Consider the following 26936-nt stretch of genomic DNA (forward strand, 5'->3'; position numbering starts at 1 on the left):
GATTTTGGAAGTGGCAGGACTCCATCATCTCATGGTGAACCACTGATAAATATTAAAACATGGTGATTTAAGAAGACATACCAATGGAGTAATGGGATTATTTTTCCTGCTGTTACTGTTATTGTATAATAAAAATAAAGTTTTCTGAATCGCTATAAATTAAACACATGTGTGTCTGTCTCTGTTTTTCCTTTCCCTTGTTACTATTTTGATGCGAATTAAACATATAAACATGTAATATGCTTTATCAAAGGAGGGTGTAAATTATGCTGATTTTGCAAGTCAATAGTTTTTAGATTAATTTTGTCAAAGAATAATGTCGTTCGATGTCAACTTCTGCTGTAATAAAGGAGAGAAAAATATGAGGATTAGGGTCCACACAGAAACACTCAGTCCAATAACTTAAGTTTGAGATTCACCTTGGAAATTTCGGTTAAGTTTCTCCGTGATATAGAATTTCTATAAAAAATATGTTCATTGTAAGTAGTACTTATCTACTATTTCTAGATATTCCACATTATAATAAGATCTTGGCATGCAATCAAGTGAAACGACTTTTCTTCCCCTGTTTTATTCATAGCATCGTCGTCTACACGCTATTCTCTTTAGTTTTAGACTAATCGTCTTTGAATTGGTTAGACGAAAGTCACCATCACTCAATTTGAGAATCTTAATTTATAGTCTTGTGTAATTTATACATTATTAATCAAAGCTTGGAAGTTGGGAAGAAACATCCCAACTCCAATTAATCTTACGAATACTCGAATTAAAAATATGGGTGCATTGCTTCAAAGGCCACCATGTTATATATATAGATAGATTGAGAGAGAACTTTTCATTGAATTTGCTTCCAATGATTTGGACAGTTCGCTTACTCTTTTAAGGCAGTCTTCTCTGTCTAAATTCGTATTTTTTTTCTCACAAATATAGGGAGCAAAGAAAGATCTTTCCCCCCCCTCTCTCTATCCTTCCATTATTGATCTCCAGCAGTATCTAAATCTGCAATAGAAGGGAAGGCATGATTCCTCGTGGTGTCTCTTTAATTTTTTTCCTGCTATTTCTAGTTCCTGAAATAGCAACTGTATCAGCACTAATTATGGCGAGGCCTAATTGTACAGAGACTTGTGGAAACATTAGCATCCCTTTTCCATTTGGAATAGGAACAGGTTGTTACATGAATGACTGGTTCTCAGTTGATTGCAACAAAACAACTGCGGATTCTCCCAGCAGGGCTTTCTTAAGCAGAATCAACATGGAGGTCTTCAAGATTTCATTAGGGAGCAGTGTGGTTCGAGTAAACAGTCCAATAATTTCCTCCGGCTGTTCTGGTAGAGGTGTCAACTTAGCCATTAATATGACTGGAAGTCCTTTCTCCTTCTCTTCCTCAAATATCTTCACCGCAATGGGCTGCAACAATCGTGCTTTATTGAACGGAATTGAGCCAGAAATTGTTGGGTGCACGTCAACTTGCGGTGCTAGTACAGAAGGTAAAAAAAATAGCTACTGTTCTGGTAACAATTGCTGCCAGACCACAATTCCCTCGAGTCTCCAGGTGTTCAACGCGAGTTTGGGGACCCCAGAGCACCCTATTAATGATCAAGGCAGGAATCAATGCAAGGTAGCTTTTATAGTAGAGGAAAAATGGTTCCGGAACAATATATCAAGTCCCGAGGTGGTGCAAGATATGCAATATGTTCCAGTAATCCTGGATTGGGTTATGTATTATGGTACTGACATCCCTGAAGGTGTAACATTGTATTCTGATGCAATGTATTGCTACCCCCCTATGAACTTAACTTCTGGTAGGTCGGGTTTGAGAACAGTAACATTGTATTCCAATTCAACTACTTGTAGGTGCAACCTGGGCTATGATGGCAATCCGTATCTTCCTGATGGATGCACTGGTATGATTCGAACACGCTTAATGTGATTTTTAATAATAATAAAATAATAATAATGGAGTACTGAAGCTTAAACAGTAGTCAAAAGCTCGACTTTTGAATGGCTCCAATCACAAGGCAATCACATGAATATACTCACTAGCTCATTGGATTTCCTGAATCAGATATCGATCAGTGCAAAATTCCCGGGGTAAATTGGTGTTCGGGGATGACAAAATGTGTGAATGTGCCGGGGTGGTTCAAGTGCGAGCTTGACAAAGCTAAGATCACTTTCTTGAGTAAGTTCCTGTCTCTTAATTCTTTTTTCCTTCGTAATTTATAGGAACCTGAAACATTGGTTTAGAGGATAACTTGTGTTTGGGAGACAGTAGAAATTATATATATATTTTCCCTTGTCTGGGAGAATGGAATGGGAGCTACGAGAAAATTAATTCTCGTCCATGACTGCCTTTTTTATCTCCCCAAAATGGATAGAATGAGGCAATGACGATATAGTACTTTCTTAATTATTAATTTACATCTTTACCCTTCTCTAAGTACCCTTGGTTCTCCTGTAAATCATAGCATACGATATAATTCTGTTCTTTTTAATTTCACCTTCTTTTTTTCTTTTTTTTAATTAATTAAATATAGCAAGAACTGGATACTTAATGTATAATTATCTATAATTACGCTTTTCCACTTATATGAGAAAATTTTAAATTTTTTGTATGGTTTTTTCTTTTTTGCGTGTTTGACATTGCTATTGTTGAACAGTGTTTTTTATACTAATCGATTCGGTATGTTTGACTTGGAAAGTTCTCCATTTGCACTTCAACAAGAAAAAAAATATTTGTAAAAAAAAATATTGATTTTTTTGTGGGAATAAAAAGAAAAGTGGTATGTTAATTAAAAAAATTAGGTTAATTGATTTATTTATCTTTATGTATTGGGTTTATTCTTTCATGTGTTATTTTAAGAATTTTTCATTTTAAAATTTTTTTGATCTTTGTAGGGATAATTATTTTCGGTTCGGTTCGGTTTTAATAAAAGAAATAACCAAACCGAATTTTTATTCTTCCATGTGTTATTTTTTTTAAAAATCATTTAAGAAATTTTCAGTACATGATATAAATATTTTCTCTTATATACTCTTTTGTTACTGTTTGGATGAAAATACCCCTAAGACCTCCAACATAAAAATTAAGTCTTAAAATATATCAAAGTAAAAAAAATAATTTTTGAAAACTTAACAAAACATGAAAAAAATATTAAAATGAAAAATTCGGTGTCGTTTAGCTAAGACAAGGCGTGCATCGTGGAGTTTAATGTGCGAGGAGGGATGTATTGGATCATGCTATGTTTTGATATTTTGAATCCGTGTTTATTAATTTATTATTTAATTTGTCTTTGGTCTGTTGGGATCGAGTGGTTCTCACTCCACGGATTATAAATTATCATCATGTGGTGATCTGGGCTCATCTAATATCTAATCATCATCATCATGTGGTGGATAGTTATGAGTCATTAATTATCTACCTTTTTTAGTAGAATCATAAATTATCGGCTTGATTGCCTTTAAATCCAAGCAATGGATATGATTAAAAAAAAAGAAATGGAAGGACTTTTCGTTTAATTATCATAACATTTTTTGGATTAAAGTTTGGGGAGGAATTGGAAAAATAAAGAAGGAAACATGGGATATGGCAAGGGTTTTAATTGCTTGTTTTTATTATTAGTTTATTTTTAATATTGTATTGTGTAATTAATGTATCATATCTTGTATCCTCATGATTTATTCATCTTTATTTTTTAAAAAATATATTTTCTTGTTATAAATTTTTAGTTAAATCCATTTCTTGTTTTTTTACAAATAATTTGAGATGTTATCTTCAAGTAGTTCGAGTGGATGATTTTTTTCCTTTTGATATAAATATTTTCTTTTTAAGGAGAAAAAAAGGATGTAAATTCAATGTATGTTTTGTCTACGAATTTAATTATATTAAAAATGAAATTTGAATTTCGAACCCTATGGTGACTTTTAAATTAGTATTGCGTGGGTATTGAATCTTGAATATATCAAATGTTTGTTTATACAAATTCACAATTTTATTTTTAAAAGCCTCTCGTAAGTTTGTTCTTCATATTAAAATGCATCAATTCATATATAAATAATTTAATTTAAGATTTAAATAGAAGTGAATTTAGTATTGGCAGTCAACTGCCAACCTAGTTGATTAATAAATTACAACGGCATTGAAAAGCTTGAATGAATAAAATTTCTCCTTTTTTTAACACATGATTTCCAACTTCTTAATGATTTATTTTACATTTATAGTTTAAATTTTTTTATAAACTGTAGCTTTTTTAAAATAAATTTTACTATAATTTAAGATATATATAATACATCAAATAGAGCTTATAATAATATTTTTTTGGTGTTTATTATTGTCATACTTGTTGTTTTTAAGTATTTTTTTTAAATATTTTTTCTTTTTTTAAAAAAATATTTTTTATTTTTTAAAATTTATTTTTAATATTAACACACTAAAATAATCTAAAAACATAAAAAATTAATTTTAAACTAAAAAATAAATAATTTTTAAAAAAGCACAGTGGATTATATTTCTTAAAAAGTAAGTTAATCCTTACAAGCCATACAATTAATTAATTATATCTCTCAAACAACAACCGTGGATTATATAATTTTATGTTCATCAGGACTTCTATCCTGGGCCCAGTAAAAAGTTTAAAAAATTAAAGCATTTTGATCTCATACTGTCATGGTACCCCTGTAATTACACGCTTGTCTAGTGACAAACATTTTAATCAATAAATAAACAATTATTTTTTAAAAAGAAAAGGAAAACGAGAGAGAGAAGGCAGTATTAAATTAAGCTTTCAAGTGGAGCCTATAAATGGCCTGAAACGGACATCACGGATGAATGTAATGCAACCGCGTCCTTATAGGCTTATAGCATCATGATTAATATTTTGAAACCTGATGGAGGGATAATCCGCGGGGATTAATGGTGATGCAAGGGCCCCACCAAAGCATCACGAGAGACAGATAATTTGTTGTCTGGTAATCTACTAATCGCTGTTGATGATGTTGAAACTTGATTTCGATTCTAATTACCGAGTACTTGTTTGCTTTTGCTTTGAGTTTTGTGTTTCATGGTACGACGGTAGAAATATATTTAATTATAAGTAATTGTTTTAGGCGTTTTAAAATTAAATTTTCTTTGGGAGATGTTGTGGCTTTTTTGTTCAAAATAGTGAAAGGATGTATAAGGAAAAAAATATGAATATACAAAAACATATAAGAATATAAGAATTAAAAAAAATGTATATAAAAAAATATACGCCAGAAGGTTAACCTCAACCCAAAAAAAGAGATTTAACCACCTTGTTGACATAGATTGTTGTTCAATAATAATTAATACGTATGTATGCATCTAACAATTTTATTTTATTTTTCTCTTGCGAGCAATGGCAGTTCTAGGTGCGGCCACTGGATTGTTGTTGCTGCTTGTTGGTATTTGGCGGTTATATAAACTTGTAAAAAAAAGGAAGAACATTGAACTGAAGAAGAAGTTCTTCAAACGAAATGGTGGTTTATTGCTGCAGCAACAATTATCCTCAAGTGATGGAAGCATTCAGAAAACAAAAATATTTACTTCCAAGGAGCTGGAAAAGGCAACCGATCGTTTTAATGATAATAGAATACTTGGTCAAGGTGGCCAAGGAACTGTTTATAAAGGAATGCTAGCAGATGGAATGATCGTTGCTGTTAAAAAATCCAAAATGGTGGATGAAGAAAAGTTGGAAGAATTTATCAATGAGGTCGTTATCCTTTCACAACTCAATCATAGACATGTGGTCAAGTTGCTAGGTTGTTGTTTAGAGACGGAGGTTCCTCTGCTAGTCTATGAATTCATTCCCAATGGAAATCTCTTTGAGTATATTCATGACCAGAAGGAGGAGTTCGAGTTTTCATGGGAAATGCGACTAAGGATTGCTACTGAAGTTGCTAGGGCACTTTCTTATCTTCATTCCGCAGCCTCCATTCCGGTTTATCATCGTGATATTAAGTCTACAAATATAATGTTAGATGAGAAGTTCAGAGCAAAAGTATCAGATTTCGGAACTTCAAGATCAATCGCCATTGATCAAACTCATCTAACCACTCATGTTCAAGGCACTTTTGGATACTTGGACCCAGAGTACTTCCAGTCTAGCCAGTTTACCGGAAAAAGTGATGTCTACAGTTTTGGTGTTGTTCTTGCAGAGCTCTTGAGTGGGCAAAAACCAATTTCTTATGAAAGGCCGGAAGACAGGAGAAGTTTAGCCACTCATTTTATTCTTTTGATGGAAGAGAACAAGATATTTGATATTCTTGATGAACGACTTGTGGGGCAGGACCGTGAAGAAGAAGTTATCGCAGTCGCTAATCTTGCAAGAAGATGCTTGAACTTGAATGGAAGGAAACGACCAACAATGAGAGAAGTCGCGATAGAGTTGGAGCAGATTCGGCTGTCAAAAGGAGCTCTTCATGCACAACAAAGTAGTAAAGAACTTGAAAACATCAGGGATGAAGTTCCCAGCGTATGGGAAATTGCTGGACCTACTACTTCAGTAACAATTGGCGATTTTAGAAATGGCACGGCTCCATCTTTGGATGTCCAGCCACTGATTTCTCACGAAACATGGTGATGAAGGACATCCACGACATTTATGTTCATTTGATTTGCATGAGTTTCAGACAATTTTAAGATTTTCTCGTTGTATTTCCCTTCATCAGACGTTCCTAAACTAATCGAACAATTAACATATATGTATAATTAGTATTTTGTGCCTTGTGGTAGTTCTATTTATGATCTCTCCTTGTGATTTTATCACTCCTTTGATTTTCTCTATCTCACCCCAGTACTCCCAACAAAAGTTGCTCTAATCCGAAAGTTGAAAGATTATATTTTAGTTTCAGTCATAGTTTTTAAATTTTGTCTAATTTAAATAAATAAAAATTAATAATGTCAAATTTAATATCATTTATAAAAAATAATTCATCTAATAATCCAATAATATGCACCTTTTTTAAATTAGATGATTTTTTTAGTCCCTCTTCTTTTTTTTACCACACCCAAGTACACTCAAATTAATGACCAATTATATCACATTTATTAAGGAAGGCAAGATTCAAAAATAAAAAACTAAAATAAAAAATAAAACAAAAAGAGATGGTTTTGCTAGAATTGTGGCTATACATGTACTTTAGTTCCCAACTTTTTAAATTATAAGTTTTTAGTTCTTAACAATTTATTAAATTTAATTTTAGTCATAAACTTAATTTTTTTTTATTGGTCCCTAGTTTGAAAGAGTGGCTAGATTCTCGTGATAGAGAAAACAAATATAGATTGAGACCGATTCAAGAAAAAACATGAAACGTGTCTCTTTTATCGCAACTATGTCTATCTTTTATCTTGAGATAGTATCCAACGCTATTTTAGCGACGTGTTAATGAATTAATTTTTTTCTTTTTCTTTTTCTTTTTTTAAAATATCAAAACTATAAAAATGCACTAAACTAGAGAGAACAAATTAAAAGATACTTAGGGCAGGCTCTAGCTGCTTAATTTTACATAAAACACACAAATTCAAAATTTATTAGTCTTGTTGTAACCCATTTTCGGTCCCCTCACAAAAATAAAAATAAATATATAAATATATAGCCGGAAGAAATTAGAAAAATAATAGGAGGTTGGAGCGCTCAGAAAAGGACCAAAAAAATTGATTAAGGAGTTTCAAAAATACAAGGATTGAAATTTTTTACAGTATATACTTAAATGATGAGAGCCTTGTGGGAAAAGAAAATTTAATTTGAAGAGAAAAGTCCAAATTTGAATGTTTATGGACTTAATTGGATTTTATTGAAGGTTTAATTGAATTTATAGAGGGTTTGATTGCAAGAAAAATTGATTTTTAAGTCAATTTGAGCTTTATTTGGAAGAAATTAAAGTTCTGGGGTCAAATTATAATTTTTAAGAGTTGATTTGGTCAAATCAGGGGCTTAATTGCATAAATATTAAAGTTTAATGGCTAATTAGGGACTTAATTGAGGAAATCTGAAACCAAGGACCAAATTGGAAAAGGTGCGTAAATAGAGGGGCTGTAATTAACCCAATCAGGGGCCAAATTGAAGAAATTAGAAGTTTATTGGTCAATTGAGGGTCAAATTGTATAAATTAGAGACCAAGGACCAAAATAAAAAAGGCGGCCAACCATAGGGGCGACTATTGAAATTGGCAGGGATGCAATTGAATTAATTTGGAAAACATTTGCTGGCGCCACATTTAAATGAAACGACGCGTTTTGTATAAAACGACGCCGTTTCATGTTAAAAAAAAAAGAGGCAGAACAGTGTCGTTTTGAGTGACACTGTTCTTCTTTCTCCTTCCCCCGGACGTGCAGCAGGGGAAGGTAGACAGTTTTCTTCCTCTTTCTTCATTAATTCTTGCGAGCCGCGTGCCCTGCAGAAGTCTCGAAACCCCAAGCCTTGATGATGAGAAGTCAGGGTCGCCACACCTTGCCAGCCACGCTCACTGGCCGGCCAACCCGGCGCTGCCCTGCTCCCCATGCACAGCAATAAAGAGCCCCCGCTCCTTTTGCCCTATAAATACTCCACCACAACGCCAGCGCGCGAGAGAGAAAGGGGGGGAGAGAGAGAGGCAGAGAAATAACAAAGGAAAAGAGAGAAAGGAACGAACCGAAAAAGAAAAAGAAAAGGGGAAGTGAATAAAGGAAAGGAGAACCGGAACCGAAAGGAACCACCAGTAAACCCAAACTGAGAGGGACGAAAACGGACCAAAAAGGAAAGAACCGGGGAAGACACAAACGGGAGAGGGACTGTGAGGTTTAGAGAAAAGGGAAAGAAAAAAAACCAGTAAAGATACAAAGCAAATCAAAGGGGAAAGGAAACGCAGCAAAAGAAGAGGAGGAGAACGGAGGAGAAGGGAAGAACATAAGCCTTTTTTTCCACCGCTTGAAGCAGTAACATTACTATTTGGAGCCGCCGTCCGTGAGCCACAACACCGCCACCGGCCTCCACAGCAGCACCGCCAGCGAAGCAGCCAGACCAGCAACGCACCATCTCCTCCACGCTAGGTAACTTTTCTCCCCCCTAATTGTCTGCGCTTTCGTGTTTTTTTTCCCTGCATGCAGAATGAACATGTCACGACCCGAATCCCGGATCCATGACCGGCACATAGGCAAGGTTCCCCTCCAAGGTTCCATGCCTATGCGAACCCAAACTTACACACAAACTTATCCTAACTCAATTAGAGTTCAACGCAACATTAATAACAAAATCAATTTCATAATATAATTGAATTGTCTTAATACAAAAGTTTATAAAAGTTCAGAGTTTTGGAGCACTAACTTGACATAAAAGGAAGGTACAAATTACAATAAAAAAGCAGGTTCGGAAGGTCCAACAAAATGACCTGCTATCAAGCTATAAGCCTGAAAAGGATAAATAATGAGATGGTGAGTTCAACAACTCAGTGAGTAGATAACGTTCAATATACACACACGAGGTAATACAGCAATGAGAAATATATATACAAGTATGGCTTTAGGTTCTTATGGAAATGTTTCTCAAATTGTCATAACAAGAATATCAGAAGGTAAAGCTCGTCAGAAAATCAAAATGCAATGAGCATGAGGCTCCGTACTGTGGGATGATCAGTCCACACAGGTTGGTGACTCCCCCGACCAACTAGGGTTCAGATACGATGTGCACAAAGACTAACACTACCCTGTTAGCATGGGTATTCTGACTGGCATACCATAGGTTCATAATCATAATCAAACAGATATATTCATATCTCAAGGCTCAACTCATGACATCAATCAAATGAGGAGCTATCAATTCAGAATTCAATTCAAAATATATATTGGTTCATATCAAGAATTCAGATTCAACAATTGATCATGCTTTATCAAAACAAGGATAATAATCAACATATATATTATCAAGAAGCATGATTCAATTTATATTAACAAATCAAATATTTATAATATTTCTCATGCATATGGAAAATTATCCACTCACCTGACTCGAAAGCAACAAAACTCAAAGCTGATATCGAAGAAAATCCGACTGACGTCCCGCCGGTAGAATATCAGGATTATCTGAATATAAAGGAGATATATTCAAGAACGACTCGAAAGAATATATAACCTATTTAATACACTTATCTAAGGGTATATTCCGTAACCCTATATATTTTTGAACTAACTAGTTATCTTTCCTAAAAACCTAACGGTTTTTCCGAAATCTAATCCATAATAAAATAAATAATAAAATTGATAATAATTCACTAAATAACCCTCAATTATTCATCAAACCAATCTGAAAAAGGTAATATTACAGCTAGGGACTAATGTGTAATTTATCATATCCTTAAGGGTTAAATTGCAACTTTTGTCAAATTGGAGGACCAAACTAAAATTTATCATAAATCCATGAATATACTGAAAATTATGTCCATAATTCATCCTCATTTCTGTCCAGATCATCTCATTATACTCCAGGGACCATTCTGGAATTTTACCAAATTTTTAGGGTCAAATTGTAATTTTTGTCAAATTGGAGGACCAAATTGAAAGTGTTAAATTCTCTTATATATATAGTAATTCTGTCCATAATTCATATGTTATTCTGTTCAGAATCTCGGAATAGGCTCCAGGGACCATTCTGCAAATTTTCCAAAGTTTGGGGACTAAACTGTAATTTTCCAAAATTGAGGGACCAAATTGAATTTTCATCATCTTCAACCTCCAACTCAGAATTCTCACAGGTTACCTACTGTTCTTGCCAAATTTCTAACTCAACATTCACCATTTACACAATTCATAACTCAAAATCATCACAATCTTCCATAATCAACTAAATCATCAATTAACCACAACAATCAACCCCTAACATTCAATTTAATTCATCAATTAAACTCAAAACACAAATTTCATAACCCTAACATTTATCAAAACCGAAATTAAAGCTAAAGAAAACATATTATACACATTAAAGCATAATCTTACTCCTTTTTACTTATTTCCTCCGACTCCTTTTCTTTTTTCCTTATTTTCCCCTCTTTTCTCTTCTTCTTCTTCTTCCTCCCTTCTCCCTTCTCTCTCACGGTTTTTCACTCAAAATATTCAGATCTCTTCTTCTTCTTTTTTCTTTCTATTTATATTTCTTATGTTTATCTAATTACTACAATATCCTTATTCATTTATTCTAACCTTTAAGCCTTCAAGGGCTTTATTGTATTTTCCAATCCCTTTAATACAAAACATCACAGAACAACGTTTTGCATGCAGGAGGAGAGGGGGAAAATAATTCCCCCCTGATGTTAGGTTGCTGGGCCAGGCTGATTCTGGCCCAGCATTGTCGTTTTTTTCTTCTCTGGGCCAGACAGGTTCTCGTAAAAAAAAATACCCGGTTTTCATCAAAAACATCGAAAAATTAAAAAAAATGTTTTGCTTTCAAAAAAAATCTGAAAGATCCTAAAAAATATTGTTGATTTTCCTGCATATTTTTCATCAAAATGGCTTAATATTGGTTTGTATTTTTATACCGTAAAGATACAAATCCAGTATTAAAATACCCGATTTTCGTCAAGACATCAAAAATATAAAATATATAAAAAAATATTTTGTTTTCATGCATACGGCCTAGTCTCTCCAAAGATTAAAAAAAAAATCATCACATCATATTTTCATGCAACAAAAAAATTTCAAAAAAAATATATGTATTAGTATGCACTTTGGCTGTAACAACAAGTTTGTTAGAGTCATGAGAACTAGGTCAATATTTCAAAAATTTTAAAAAAATCTTTTTGTCTTTTTTTTTAGTATCTGGATTACGAATTTATACGTAAAACGTATTCCTGATATTAAAAATATATTTTTCATACAGACATTAGAACGGTTAGGTTTTTGGTCATCGACTCCATGATCTGCAATATTGATACAGTTAATTGCACGAGAATATATATTTAAAGATTTTTTCCATGTCAAAATAGATAAATTTATTGATGGAATGATAAGACTGAATAATTATTAACTAAAAAGGTTATTACCATGCATATCACATACATAGAGAAGAGTCAAACTGCATATTTGTCTCTTCAGTGACAAATTCAGCGCAAAAGTTATCACTGCCAGAAGCTGCTTGGAAAGTTATTTATTTATTATAATTCGATGCTTTCTTTCTTTGCTAATCTAATTTCTAATGGACAGATTTGTTTTTGAAATGGTTAATATCAAATTAAAAATGGAATTCACTCACATTTTGAATTAATATTTTGTTTGATAATGTTCTCTATTTTAACATGAAATATTAATATAACTAATTAAAATCAATTATAAATATATAAAAGATTAATTCTAAAAATCTTTGGTTGATAAATTTTTTAAATCCATAAAGTTTTTATTTTACGTTGAAAGATTACAAGTATATATAGTGGTGTTTTAGAAAAATAAAATTATAAACTCTATAACATATGTAACATTTTAAAATCTTCCTTACTACTGAAGGAATATATATTTTAAAATTATTAAATGTATTTTGGATACAAATATATTTCTTAATATTGTTTTCTAAAAAAATAAGTTTTGTCGAGTTTTTCAAACTGTTGAATATTTGTGTAATCTTAAAATATTTGAGGAGTTTGGTTATAATTTATTATTAATCTTCTTACTCGAGGGTGGTTTAGTGTCGACTCTTAAGATAACAGTCAAATTGTCTAAAGTTATTAAAGATTTCATAGTTGAATAATTAGGAGCTTGGATCTATGTTATTAGACATTTTTAATTCTTTTTCGAGTTTTTGAAGTTTACTTGTGCTTCAGAGAAACTTCTTGGATGTTTCTTTTTGTTTTTGATGAGGCACCCTCATTCGACTATTCAATGATCACAAGAGAGGTAATATTTCTTGTCTGACCTTTTTTGCTCTCTTAAATATTTAATTAATTTGCTGTGTAGTAGTTATTCAACTAATAAGAAAAAATTATTAAAAAACCAATTCAACCTAAAAATTTAAGTTATTAGATGAGGTCTCAAGATATGATTTATATTATTCTCTAACATACCCCCTCAAGTGAAAATTATTTAAACTTGAAATTTACATTGACTCACACTACTTTATACTTTATTTTTTTAATTAAATAGATAGAGATGATGAGATTTGAACTCGTAACCGCTTAGTCATCAAGGCTCTTATACTAAGTGAAAAAATCAATTTAACCAAAAAACTTAAGCTGTTAGATGAAGTCTCAATATATAATTTATATTATTCTCTAATAAAAATATCATCTTTTCATATTAAATGAACAATTATAATATTATTTTTTTACAGCTAGCTCGATCTTAAATATTCCCATTCCATTATTAGCACTTATATTATTTGTTGTGCAAATTCATCACAAATAATTAAAGTCCCCTTGAGAAATTAATATAATCTCCAAATATTGAAGATGGTGCTGCCGTCGTCAAAGGTCCAATTATGTCCTCCAATTGTTCCGGTAGGCAATCCGGTCCACCTGTGAACTTGGAGGGAAGTCCTTTCTTTTTCTCCTTCGGTAATCTGTTCATTGCAGTCGGCTGCAACATCCGTGCTCTCTTGACAGAGATTGGGCCCCAAGTCAGTGGATGTGACTCAACATGCGTTCCCTACTATAATCAAACAACCATTATTTATGGGCAAGAAATCAATAGTCTCTGTTCTGGGAAGCACTGCTGCGTAGCCAGAGCTCCTTATAGGATGCAGGTTTTTTATCCAAGTCTAGAAACTAAAAATGAGAGTCAAGACAGCAGTGGATGCAAGCTTACTTTTCTAGCAGACCAAGAGTGGGTTGCGTTCTCCGATATAAACAATCCGCAAGTGTTTCATGATCGGGAATATGTTCCGGTGGTGCTGGCTTGGGTGATGGATTACAAGCTTTGGAAATATGACCCCAAGACCATGAGTTGCAAATATTTCCTTCTCGAGAACTCTTTGACTTTAGCATACGAATGTTCTTGCCGGAAAGGTTATGAGGGCAACCCTTACCTTGGGTGCGTAGGTAAAGTTAATGTTTAAGAAAAGACTTTATGTTGCAGTTTGGCTGTACACCAGCTTCGCTTTTAGCTCTTGAAATAAACCATTTGTTTATGCGGCATTTGCCCAGTAGACAAACGGGTTCTTCCTCTTCTGAATAATAATATTAATAATAATAATTTCTGCAAAGATTGTTCTGGTTTATCAGGAGACAAAGTACATGAGCATCTGTTTTCTATTTATCGATCGTCTTCCTGAGTTATAATTTCCTTACTGTATGTTAAGACTGTTGAGATTTGTTGCGCCTGCTTATTTGGTCAATTTCATATCACCTCTGCTGCTGGTGATAATCAATGCAGTATGAACATCTACGTTACCACAATTAATTATACATTTTTCTGCCTGTAGGTATATCTAAGCCAAGTTATTGTAGCTTAAGTCCCTAGCTAGTTGCTAGGACTATTGCTGTTATAGGCTTTCTCATTACTCTTTCTGACAAATCAATGCGAGATCTTGGATTAAAAAGTTTAAGCGAAAAAAAAGAGATGACACTGAAAATATTTTATAGACCTGAGAGTACAACTCCATTGATATTCCTTCAAACTAGAGTTCCCATGAATGTATCAGGTGCGTAAGTGAACCCTAACCAGCCTTCACACAGTCCAAACATCATTCCCTCATAGCCATTCAATTTCTCGAGATCAATTTTAGCACACGACTCCTTAAATCTCACGAATGTTTGAAGACTTGACAAGCTATCAGATCCTGCCTGGTGCCTGCTTCCCGTTATTCGTTCAACACCAAGTAACATAGCCACCCTCTCCAATCCACCGTGCAAGCCACTAATGCATCCCATCATGAATTTTGTATCATAAACTCGAACCCCAAAGAAAAACCTCATCATCCCCAAAAAAGACCGCATATCACTTGGCAACTCTCGTTTAGTTAAAATCTTGATCAAGAATCCAAAATCATAAGCACCATGAAAAGTAATCCAAGTTATTGAAGAATTATTGGAAACAAGTCCAGAACTCTGTTGAATATTAAACTCAATCTAGATGGTCAAGGAAGGCAACCACCAGTCGCCACCGTCCAGCCGCCAGCCACCAGCTGCATGCCGCCAGCTGCCTTCACACCACCGTCCACAGCCGCCTTCACACTTGAAGGTTGAATTATCTTGTTTTTGAATTCGTGTATAAATAGCAAGCTGAGCTTATGCTATTATGTGTGGAGAGAGTAGAGAGAAACACTAGAAAGAAAGAGAGGGTGTGTATTATTAAGCTTGTTGTGTTTATTTTGCTCCTATAAGCTTTTGTTCTTGTAATAAAACCTTGTGTTTTATCCCCTCTGAGTGTTTCAAAGCCACCACCAGTGGTTCCTCCCACCAACAATTGGTATCAGAGCCCCATTCGTCAGAAAACAGAAGTGTTTTGGGAGATATCTGAATTTTCAAAGTTGTCCAAAACAAGTTTTGATCATTCTACCGTGTAGAAGTCATCCATACGAACTCACTGCCGCAAAAATCAGCTCAATCGGACACCGGGGTGAGCCACACGCTCCTCCTGAATATTCGGCACTGTTTTCCCACGCGCCCCGAGGTAGACGACGACTGAGCAACACGCGCGCCATATTTGAGCCGTTTAAGCCGCGCCGCGCCGAGCCGCAAGCCAAGCCTCCAGCCGAGCCGAAGAATATTCCCTTTTCAAGCCGAGCCTCTAAGCCGAGCCGCTATTAGCCAAAGCCGAGCCGATAGAATATTCCACAGAATATTCCCGGTTCAACCCAGCGAACCGCCCGCCGTACAGAATTGGTTTTTGGACCGGTTCACCCATTTTCTGACCTATTTTCTACAAATTCAGACCGGTTCCCTACTATTTCGACCATTCCAGATCGATCTACAGTGTCCGTTGTGCCAAATTCAATTCCCAGAAGGTGATATAGGCATTTAAAGAGCAAAATGACTATAGAAAGTACACAAACACTCATCCTAAAGCTGACCAAAGACAACTATGATAGTTGGTGCATCAGATTAAAGGCATTCCTTGGTTCACAAGAGTGTTTGGAGATTGTACACTATGGTTATGATGAACCAGAGTTCAAAGAAGAAGAAGATGCTTTACAAGAGGCACAGAAGCAAGCCCTGAAAGTCAACAGAAAGAAGGACAACAAAGCAAAGACCATCATCTACCAAGGTCTTGATGAAGATACATTCGAGATCATAGCTTCCGCTTAAACATCACATGATATATGGGAGGCTCTCCAACAAAAATACAAAGGTGCTGACAGAATCAAAAAGATTCGTCTTCAATCTTTGCGAGGTGAATTTGAGTTATTACAAATGAAGTCCTCAGAATCAATTTCTGATTATCACACAAGAATTATGGTGATAGTCAATCAGATGAGGAGAAATGGAGAAGCCATCATAGATTCTTGAATTACTGAGAAAATTTTGAGATCCCTAGATCCAAAATTTGATTTTGTTGTTGTCGCCATTGAAGAGTCCAAGGAAGTGGACAAGTTGACAGTTGATGAGCTTATGAGTTCTTTGCAAGCTCATGAGCAGAAGATTGTAAAGAGAAATGGAGATAAGGCCATCGAGCATGCCTTACAAGCAAAGCTGTCTCTCAAGGACAGATATGAGCAAGGGGAGATTTCAACAAGTGGATATACCACTCAAGCAGGAAGTCAACAATCCAGAGGAGGATTCCAGAGATTCCAAGGAAAAGGTTCTTGGAATACAAGCTTTAGAGGAAGAGGTGGTAGAAACACCACCAGAGGAGGTCGAGGACAACAAGCATTCACTCCTAGAGGAAGAGGAGGCGGTTACAATAACCGTGACAAGAGGAATATCCAATGTTATAGTTGCAATCAATTTGGGCACTATAGCACTGAATGCAGAAGGAAAGCTCCGTTGGAGATACGTGAGCAAGCCAACTATGCAGAGAAGGATGACAGAGAAGAAGCTGCATTTCTTGTCCAACAAGAACTTGGCGAGAAACAGGAAAATATATGGTATTTAGATACTGGAGCCAGCAATCACATGTGCGGCTACCGAGAGTTATTTAGTGATCTAGATGAGACCAAGCAAGGTCTAGTTACTTTTGGAGATACCACAAAGGTTCCATTCAAAGGTAAAGGCAGCATCCCAATCAAGTTGAAGAACGACGATTCCAGCCACATCGCCAATGTCTATTATGTCCCAGCCATAAAGCAGAACCTGATCAGCTTAGGTCAACTTTTGGAAAGAGGATATATTTTTTACTCGAAGAATTGTCATCTGACAATTAGAGAAAAAAATTGGAGATTAATGGCCTATGTGAAAATGTCCAAGAATAGGATGTTTCCTTTGAACATCCAGTATGATGCAGCAAGGTGTTTGAGTGCCATCACCAACAGTGAAGAATGGCTTTGGCACCTGAGGCTTGGACATCTGAATTTCACAAGTCTGAAGACGCTAGCAAGCAAGAAGGTGGTCAAAGGTTTGCCCCACATTGATAATCTAGATGAAGTCTGTGAAAGTTGTGTCCTCAGCAAACATCACAGATCCAGTTTTGCCAAAGAAGTCAACTGGAGAGCAAAGAGGCCACTGGAGTTAGTACACACAGATGTGTGTGGCCCAATAACGCCTATGTCGACTGGAAAAAATAGGTACTTCCTCACTTTTATTGATGATTTTAGTAGAAAGACGTGGATATACTTTCTAAAGAGGAAGTCAGAAGTATTCAATTGTTTTAAAGATTTTAAAGCAATTGTGGAGAAGCAAAGTGGCTACATGATCAGAACCGTGAGATCTGATCAAGGTGGAGAATATACAGCAAATGACTTTGAAGCCTATTATACACAACAAGGCATCAGACATCAGACAACACCTGCGTATACACCACAGCTGAATGGTGTAGCTGAAAGGAAGAATCGCACGATTCTTGACATGGCAAGAAGTCTGCTCAAAGCAAAGAAGTTGCCCAAGCAATACTGGGCTGAAGCTGTATCATGTGCAGTGTATCTACTAAATCGCTGCCCAACCAGAAGTTTGCAAGGAGTCACTCCAGAAGAAGCATGGAGTGGTCACAAACCAAGTGTTACTCATCTACGAGTCTTTGGTTGTGTGGCATATGCAAAGATCCCAGATGCAAGAAGGAGAAAGCTCGATGATAAAAGCGAGAAATGCATCTTTGTCGGATATGGTGAAAGAAGGATGGGATACAAGCTGTATAATCCCATCACGAAGAAGGTGATTATGAGTAGAGATGTTATCTTTGAAGAAGATAAATCTTGGGAATGGAATGATGATAAAGAAGCAGTCAAATGGATCAACATTGATTTGATCCTTGAAGGTGAAGAAGTACCAATAGTACTTGTCGAAGAACCGATTGTGCCAGCAGCTGAACCACAAAGTCCGGTGATAATGCCAGCAGCTGAACCACAAAGTCCGGTACACAGATTCCCTGTATTCAACAGGAGGAACACACCAGGAGCATCATCATCAACACCACCATCAGCATCCTCATCAGAAAAACCAAGAAGGATGAGAAATCTTGAAGAGCTGTACGATGCCACTCAAGTAATGGAAGATACAAATTTGTCTTGTTTCTTTACAGATAGTGACCCACTAAGCTTCAACAAAGCTGTCACAGAAGAGAAATGGATTAAAGCAATGGATGAAGAAATACATGCCATTGAGAAGAATGATACCTGGAAGCCGACTAATCCACTAGAAAACAAGAAAGCAATAGGTGTCAAAAGGGTCTACAAGACGAATGCCAAATTAGTGGATAAAGGCTACAAGCAGAGAGAAGGCATTGAAAGGAGAAGTGTTCATGCTTGGCATGACATCTGACACGACCAAAAGATTGATGTCTTTTTCCAAGTGCAGGAGTGTCGAAGTAATAAATAACCCGGCAAGACCGGGGTCGAACCACAGGGAGGTTACTTGTATAAATTATAGATAACAATAAAACAAAAGTAACAACAACAACAACAACAACAACAACAACAACAACAATAATAATAACAGTGATAATAATAATAGTGAAGAAGAAGAGGAAGAAGTTGATGAGAACTTTTGAGATGGAAGATTAACGTAAGGATTAAACAATGATAACAACAAATGTCAAGGTTAGAGGATCCACTAATGGTATTTCAAACAAGTATAGTATAAACTCTTATTATTCAATTGGAAACCACACACAAGGAGGTTCCAATCAGATTATAAATTGTTAACATGATTACATTAGCTATCTTATTCGAATAATGCTAATACTTGTAAATGTTTTCAGGCATTCATGATTATAACTTATGTTAACAACAAATCAAGTTCCTTTCATAGCTCAGGTGTCGGTTATACCATACAGTATGGGCTATGAAAGTGCCAAGTATTTGTTGTACCAAGTGTTATACAACATAAATCTAGATTAACCATTTAACAAGCAAAGTATTAAAAGTGAACAAGATAACAAATATAAAGCATGTTAGTATCCAACATTAAGGTCCATGTTAAGTTTATATTATACTTATTCTTACACCATTAGTGTAACCTTTTCACCTTGACATAATTAACTTAGCTAGACATAATGAAAGAAAGAAACATAAATAAACAAGGAAAGGAAATGAAAAGCATAAGCAAGAGATTAATATAAGCAAAACTTAAGCATTACAAAATATAAAGAGAGAAAGCAAGAGCATGATCTTGATCTGGAAACCAAGATGCCTAAATACATGGCAAATGCTTCCTTTTATAAGCCAAAATTCAGAACTATTGATTTGTTGACTAATTGATGAGTGGGTGGCCACATCTTGACTTGGTGAGAATTCTTATCTTCTTGTCTGCCAAAAACGTCATTGATGACGTTATAATTTGAACAAACTTGAATCATGAAAGTTTTAGGAAATTGTCTCATCTTTCCAGGGTAAAAATTTGAGATCATTTGGACTTCTAGAACTTGAGATATGGGCTGAACACGGAACAGTGTCTGGGCTGCAGGACAGATTCAGACTTCTTCTTTGTTGCTACAATTTGGACTTGAAAACGGCCTTGTTAAATCTTGGGCTCCACATGAAAGTTGTAGGCCTATGTCTTATCTTTCCATCCATATAAAATGGACCTAAATCCAAGATCTACAACTCCAGATATGACCCAATTACCGAACTGTGTTCCAATTTGGACTGCACCAGCATCTCTTTGGCCATCTTTTTGTCCTTTCAATTTCAGTACTTCAACTCATCAATCAATTCTTTCATTTATGTGATAGGCCTGAATTTAAGATGAACATTTACCATAAATTAAAGGTATCTTGTATAATTACATATGTTATTATAAAACATGCTTTAGTTAAGGAGTAATTGATACTTTTAAGTGCAAAATGATGATATAAAACCTTGATAAAAATGCACTTTTAAGTACTAATCAACATCCCTTGATTGAGTTTAAAGGGGAGATTTGTTGAATATTAAACTCAATCTAGATGGTCAAGGAAGGCAACCACCAGCCGCCACCGACCAGCCGCCAGCCACCAGCTGCATGCCGCCAGCCGCCTTCACACTTGAAGGTTGAATTATCTTGTTTTGAATTCGTGTATAAATAGCAAGCTGAGCTTATGCTATTATGTGTGGAGAGAGTAGAGAGAAACACTAGAGAGAAAGAGAGGGTGTGTATTATTAAACTTGTTGTGTTTATTTTGCTCCTGTAAGCTTTTGTTCTTGTAATAAAACCTTGTGTTTTATCCCCTCTGAGTGTTTCAAAGCCACCACCAGTGGTTCCTCCCACCAACAAACTCAAAATCAGCCTTTCAAAATCTGAGGAATCAATACCCTTCTCTCTGTTCTTCTTCAAATCAATACCTTGGCGTTCAAGTAACCCAATAGACTCTTCATTGTGATGATCGTGCTTGATATTGAAATCCCGGAAATTAAACTGCCACGCATAGTGGAATTCTGTTCCGAAACTTGGAAGATTTCCATGTGAATCAGAAAGAGCCATCCCAAGTTGAATTATTTTCAAGAGATCAACATTCCACTTCATGAGACAGTAGTTTTCATAGGGAGTGGCATGAGACAGCCAACTCTTGTCACGATTTAATTGAAAGATAGTACCAGGGAATTCTGTGTCCAAAGCAACCAAGGGGAAGCGAGAGATCGCTTCTTTGATTAGAAAAAACTCATATACGAGGTTGTCTGTCCAGACTTCGCGCAGATGTACTGGTTTGCTGCTCTTCATCGTTGACGCTGTACGTTGAGATTTGAAGATCTAATGCAAGTTGAGCTATTTCAATGGCTTAGGTTGTCAATCTATAGCCAAGATCAGAAGGGGTGGTCCGAAGTTGATTAGGAGTGTATGGAATCCTTGTTTCTTCAGGTTTTCCATCTCAAAATTAAAAAAAGAGATCATTCCTAGGTTTCCTGCCGTAAGAAGGATTGTCCTAATGGAATGCTACTTTCAGTGTCTTAAATTAATTCGGCTTATAATTACAACCTCTTTATATAATCAAGGAGTCCATAACGAATAAGACACTTAATTGCCTACCTAATATCCAATCAGGGAGGGATTAAAAAAACAAATTGCATGTATTGTTCAATCCCTGCCAGCAAATAGATGAGCCGGCAAATCCAGAAAAATTGTTACTCCATCTGTTTCAAAGATATTATTTCATTTAACTTTTCAGCAATTATTTACGTATCTTATTTCAAATTATTTTATTCATCATTTGAAAGTAAATAAGAGAGAATCTTGAGTGGAAGAATTAAAACAAATTATAATTAGAGGTATTGTTGTAACCCATTTTTGGGTCCCCCCACAAAAATAAAAATATATAGCCGGAGGAAAATTAGAAAAATAATAAGAGGTGGGAGCGCTCAGAAAGAATCAAAAAAAAATTGATTAAGGAGGTTCAGAAATGCAAAGATTGGATTTTTGACAGTATATTCTTGAAGGAGGAGAGCCATGTTGAGAAGGAAAATTTGAAATTTGAGGAGAAAAGCCCAAATTTGGTTGTTTATGGACTTAATTGGATTTTTAAATGAATTTATAGGGGATTTGATTGCAAAAAAAATTGATTTTTAAGTCAATTTGGGCTTTAATTAGAAGAAATTTAAGTTCTGGGGCCAAAATATATTTTTTAGGAATTTATTAGGTCAAATCAGGGGCTTAATTGCATAAATATTGAAGTTTAAGGGCCAATTAGGGACTTAATTAAAGAAATCCGAAACCAAGGACTAAATTGAAGAAGGCGCGTAAGTATAGGGGCTGCAATTAACGAAATCAAGGGCCTAATTGAAGAAATTAGAAGTTTATTGATCAATTAAGGGCTTAATTGCATAAATCAGAGGCCAAGGACTAAAGTGAAAAACGTGGCCAAATATAGGGACGGGGATCGAATTTGGCAGGGACGCAATTGAAATAAACAAAAGATGATTGAGGGCTGATTTGGACTTTGGCACGTTCTGGCGCCACATTTAAATGAAACGGCGCGTTTTCTCCAAAACGACGCCGTTTCATATATTAAAAAAAAAAAGGAAAGAGCAGAACGGTGTCGTTTTGAACGACACTGTTCATCTTTCTTCTTCCCCCCGAACATGCAGCGGGGAAGAAGGCAAAAAAGGGATGCCTTTTGTTTGAATTTTTTGCCGGCCACTCTCTCGCCCGGAGCCCACCGACCGAACACACTGGCCGACCACCCGCCGCGCACTCGCCAGAAAACCGGGGGGAGGGGCCGAACCTTGGCAGTCGCGCCCAATGGCCGACCAGCCGGCTGCCCCCCATGAGAGCTGTAAAAAGCCACGCCCTTGGCTCTATAAATAGGACCCAAGAACGCTAAGGAGAAGGGGGGGAGAAGAGAACTGAAAGGGTGGAGGAGAAAACGAAAAAAACAGAGGGAGAAAAGGGGAGGAAGAACCGAAAGAAGAGAGAAACCGAGAGGAGAGAAAAACATATAAAAAAAAAAAACAAAGGAAAGAAAAGACAGACCGAGAGAAGAGAGGGAAGGGAAGAAAAGAAAAAAAAGAAGAAGACCGAACCATAGGAAAAGGAAGGGGAAAACTGGAAACGGGTAGAAAACTGGAAAAGGAACAGTAGCACCACCGGACGTTCGGAACAGCCGCAGCGCCGCCTGGAGCCACCGCAGCACCGCCAGCGAAGCCGACAGACCAGCGACGCACAGCCTCCTCCGCGCCAGGTAATTCTTCTTCCCCTCCGTTGCTGCATTTTGTGTTGTTTCCTGCATGCAGAACGAATAACGTTCTGCATGCAGGAGGGTGGGGGGAAAATAATTCCCCCCGCCAGCATTGTTGCTGGGCCAGGCTGGTCCTGACCCAACCCAATATTCTGGGCCGGTTCTGGCCCAGAAGAGAGTAATAGTTTTCTGGGCCGAGATTGGCCCAATACATTTTGGGCCGAAAGGGGCCCAACACCTTTGGGGCTGAGTCCGGCCCAGCCCAGTTGGTTGGGCCGGCCCAGCCCAGCCCCTTTAATATTATATATTATATATATTATATTTTGTATTATATATATATATATATATAAAATTACGAAAATTCTTCAAAAATTATTTCAAAAAATATGTGATTTTTCTGTAATTTTATTATTGTATTTTGATCAATATTGGTTTGTATTTTTATGTTATAGAGATACAAATTCGGTATTAAAATACCCGGTTTTCATCAAAACAACAAAGATTTTCCAAATAAAAAAAAAATGTCTTTTGCTTTCAAAATTTTTCTAAATATCTTAAAAATATTGTTGATTTTTCTGCATATTTTTATCAAAGTGGATTAATATTTGGTTGTATTTTTATACCGTAAGAATACCAACCCGGTATTAAAGTACCCGATTTGCATCAAAAGATCAAAAAAAATATACATAATTAAAAAAATGTTTTGTTTTAAAATACGGCCTAGTCTCTCCAATATATATATATAAATATTATAACATCATATTTTTCCTACAACAAAGAAAATTTCAAAACAATATATGTATTAGCATGCATTTTGGCTTTAATAACCAGTTTATTCAAGCCATGAGAACTAGGCTAATATTTCAAAAATTCTAAAAAAATCTTTTGGTTTTCTTTTAGTATTTGGGATTATGAATTTATACATAAAACATATTCATGATATTAAAAATATGCTTTTTTTTATATAGACGTTAGAACGGTTAGGTTTTACCCGATAAGATAAGGACCTCCTTATTGAGGAGGACTTTTCTTGAACCATAGACGGACCAACAACTAGTAAGCACAACGAGACCTTGAATTTTATCAGACAAATAAACAATGCAGCTTACCTTAGGTATGGCGTATTTGGGGTGCTAATATCTTCCCTTTATGCAACCAGTCCCCGTACCCAATCTCTGAGACCAGTTAGGGTTCATAGTGACCAAAATACTAGGTGGCGACTCCCAATCCATTTTCTACCAACAAAAGACAATATTTTCTTGTCTCCCCACATTTACCAGATATATATCCCCCATTACACACTTGAGGGTGGACGATCGCCGCGACGTCGCGCACCCGCGACAGGTATAATAGTAAAATCAAGTAATTAATTGTTTAATTTTTTTAATCATGGATTATAATTTTAGGACATCCAAAATGAAAGGTAAACAATATCTTTGAAATAGAGGGAGTAACAAATTGCATGTAATATGCTTTATCATGTCGTTCGATGTCAACTTATGATGATTTTGCTAGTCAATAATTTTTAAATTAATTTTGTCAAAGAATAATGTCGTTCGATGTCAACTTCTGCTGTAATAAAGGAGGAGAGAAAAATAGGAGGATTAGGGTCCACACAGAAATACTCAATCTAATAACTTAAGTTCGAGATTTCACATTGGAAATTTTGGTTAAGTTTCTCCATGATATAGAATTTCTATAAAAAAAAATTGATTTAATCAACGTCGGACAAAACTTGAAATGTATAAGTGTAGAGCACCTGAAATTAAACAAGCACACCTGTACAAATATATGATTTTATTAAATATATGAATGGGTACAATCTCTACGTAATATATTCTTTCAAAAGAATATGGCAATCCTCTGATTCTTCCCTTGAATTTGATGTATGGTGACTTGATTTATTTGAGTAATCAAGCCAAGATTTGTGCTTTGCAAGAATGTAAATTTGGGCGTGTATTGCGAAGCGAGATTTGGTGATTTGATGTTTTGAAGAGTACCTTTGATGTGTCTTCAAAGTGTTGTTGAAGAACTCTTATGGGGCGTTTAGGCTTGATCCAACAGAGCTTCGTTCTTTGTAGACTTCAAGCGTAGATGAAGGAGGCTTGAGAGCTCTCCTCTTATGGGGCATTTAGGCTTGATCCAACAGAGCTTCGTTCTTTGTAGACTTCAAGCGTAGATGAAGGAGGCTTGAGAACTCTTTGAGAGAGCTTCCTTGCTTGAAGAGAGAGAGAGAGCGAGAGCTTCCTTGCTTGCAGAGCTTGTCTTGAAGGAAATTTGTATCTCCTCGAATCCTTTTGGTGATTTGATGCTTTGAAGAGTACCTTTGATTTGTCTTCAAAGTATTGTTGAAGAACTCTTATGAGGCGTTTTGGCTTGATTCAACAGAGCTTAGCAAGATTTGATGATTTGATACTTTGAAGAGTACCTTTGATTTGTCTTCAAAGTGTTGTTGAAGAACTCTTATGGGGCGTTTAGGCTTGATCCAACAGAGCTTCGTTCTTTATAGACTTCAAGCGTTGATGAAGGAGGCTTGAGAACTTTTAAGAGAGCTTCCTTGCTTGAAGAACTTGTCTTGAAGAAAATTTGTATCTCCAGGCATCCTTTGCCTTTAGGTTAAGGCCCTTTATTTATAGAGATCTGTAGGGGCTCTCATGCCCTTTTCCAATGCCACATGACATAATTTTATTGGTTGATATTTATTGACGGAATCTTGCATTTATGAAGAGATATCTGATGGGATCTTGTATTTATGACAAGATATCTTGAATATCTCATCCCAAGTGTCAACTTTTCATTGGCCAATAAATATATGAAGGCTCATTTATTTTCCATATCATTTATTTCAATTTTATTTTATCCTTTCTTTTAAAGAATAAAATAACACATGGCAAAATTTGATTGGTAGAAAATTTGTGTTTCTACAGATGCCCCCTCGAGACAAGTTCACTTACTTTCGAAACATGTGGGCATGTCTCGAAAAATATGGTTGAGAGGGTTTTATACTTTCGACTAAAATTTAATTTGATCATATTAGATTTTCACAATAAATAGATAAAAATCTTATTGTGAAATAAAATATGATTGTCAAAATTGGAAATTTATGTACCAATCTTATTGAATTTTATCAAATCAAATGATAGAATATCTAAGTTTAATACCTCATTTGAAACAGTTGCATATTTGAGGACCAAACAAAATTTATCTTTATATCCGAATAGCAACCAATACTTTGACCGGCTTGCAGGAAATTTTTTTATTTTCATTGGAAGTGGTCACTGTAACATCTTGTTTTGAAGAGCTCATTGTTCTGAATCCAACGACGCAATCCGTTCGTGATTCCAGCTAGTGGTTAATGAATTATCACAAATTAAAGATTTTGATTCATATTCTCTTTCTTCTCTAGATATGCGTGCCCTCCTTGTCTGATGAATTATTTGCTTGCTTCATTCACGTTCAAATGCTCTTTCCTTTATAATTCCTTGTATTCTTAACCGATTGAGAGCAAAGACTAATCAAATGCTTTTCAAGTTAGGAAAGATAGTTTGCCTTTTCAACAATATAGGAAAACTTTGTCTTGAGTAGCATGTCGCATCCTTTGTTTCCTGAATGAACTGTCGAGAGAGGGTAAATGAAGATTGCAGAACCGAACAGGAATTATCGCTTTTTTCGCTATGACTTGAATAGGAAAAATTTGCAGAACTGAACAGGAATTATTGCTCTTGTTTCATAAGAGGAAAAGCAACTTGCATAGCCGACCTTTCTATCACAGAATACGAGTTTTTTTTCT

At 35.5% G+C, this 26936-nt stretch overlaps 3 protein-coding genes and 1 long non-coding RNA gene across 4 annotated transcripts; 2 read left to right on the top strand and 2 right to left on the bottom strand.

Annotated features, from left to right (window-relative positions):
• Window positions 1–780: 780 nt before the first annotated feature.
• On the top strand, window positions 781–6781 carry LOC133689575 (wall-associated receptor kinase-like 8). The gene is made up of 3 exons (XM_062109487.1): window positions 781–1904; window positions 2066–2179; window positions 5380–6781. Exons 1-3 carry the CDS (start codon window positions 1019–1021, stop codon window positions 6594–6596), a joined length of 2217 nt encoding a protein of 738 aa, XP_061965471.1. The 5' UTR covers window positions 781–1018; the 3' UTR covers window positions 6597–6781.
• Window positions 6782–9234: 2453 nt separating this feature from the next.
• LOC133688063 (uncharacterized) lies at window positions 9235–10075 on the bottom strand. Its single transcript, XR_009841102.1, has 2 exons — window positions 9993–10075; window positions 9235–9400 (listed from the first exon to the last, which is right to left on the bottom strand). It is a non-coding gene; the product is annotated as an uncharacterized LOC133688063 (long non-coding RNA).
• A 3337-nt stretch (window positions 10076–13412) lies between these two features.
• On the top strand, window positions 13413–14066 carry LOC133682440 (wall-associated receptor kinase-like 1; the record flags this gene model as incomplete). The annotated part of the gene is made up of 1 exon (XM_062105786.1): window positions 13413–14066. A coding segment is annotated over one exon (612 nt), but the record flags the coding sequence as incomplete, so codon positions are not given.
• A 514-nt stretch (window positions 14067–14580) lies between these two features.
• LOC133682444 (probable CCR4-associated factor 1 homolog 11) lies at window positions 14581–21195 on the bottom strand. The gene is made up of 2 exons (XM_062105795.1): window positions 20746–21195; window positions 14581–14934 (listed from the first exon to the last, which is right to left on the bottom strand). Exons 1-2 carry the CDS (start codon window positions 21193–21195, stop codon window positions 14581–14583), a joined length of 804 nt encoding a protein of 267 aa, XP_061961779.1.
• Window positions 21196–26936: the final 5741 nt, after the last annotated feature.

The sequence above is a fragment of the Populus nigra genome, chromosome 1 (genome assembly GCF_951802175.1).
Source record: "Populus nigra chromosome 1, ddPopNigr1.1, whole genome shotgun sequence".
Classification (NCBI taxonomy): Eukaryota; Viridiplantae; Streptophyta; class Magnoliopsida; order Malpighiales; family Salicaceae; genus Populus; species Populus nigra.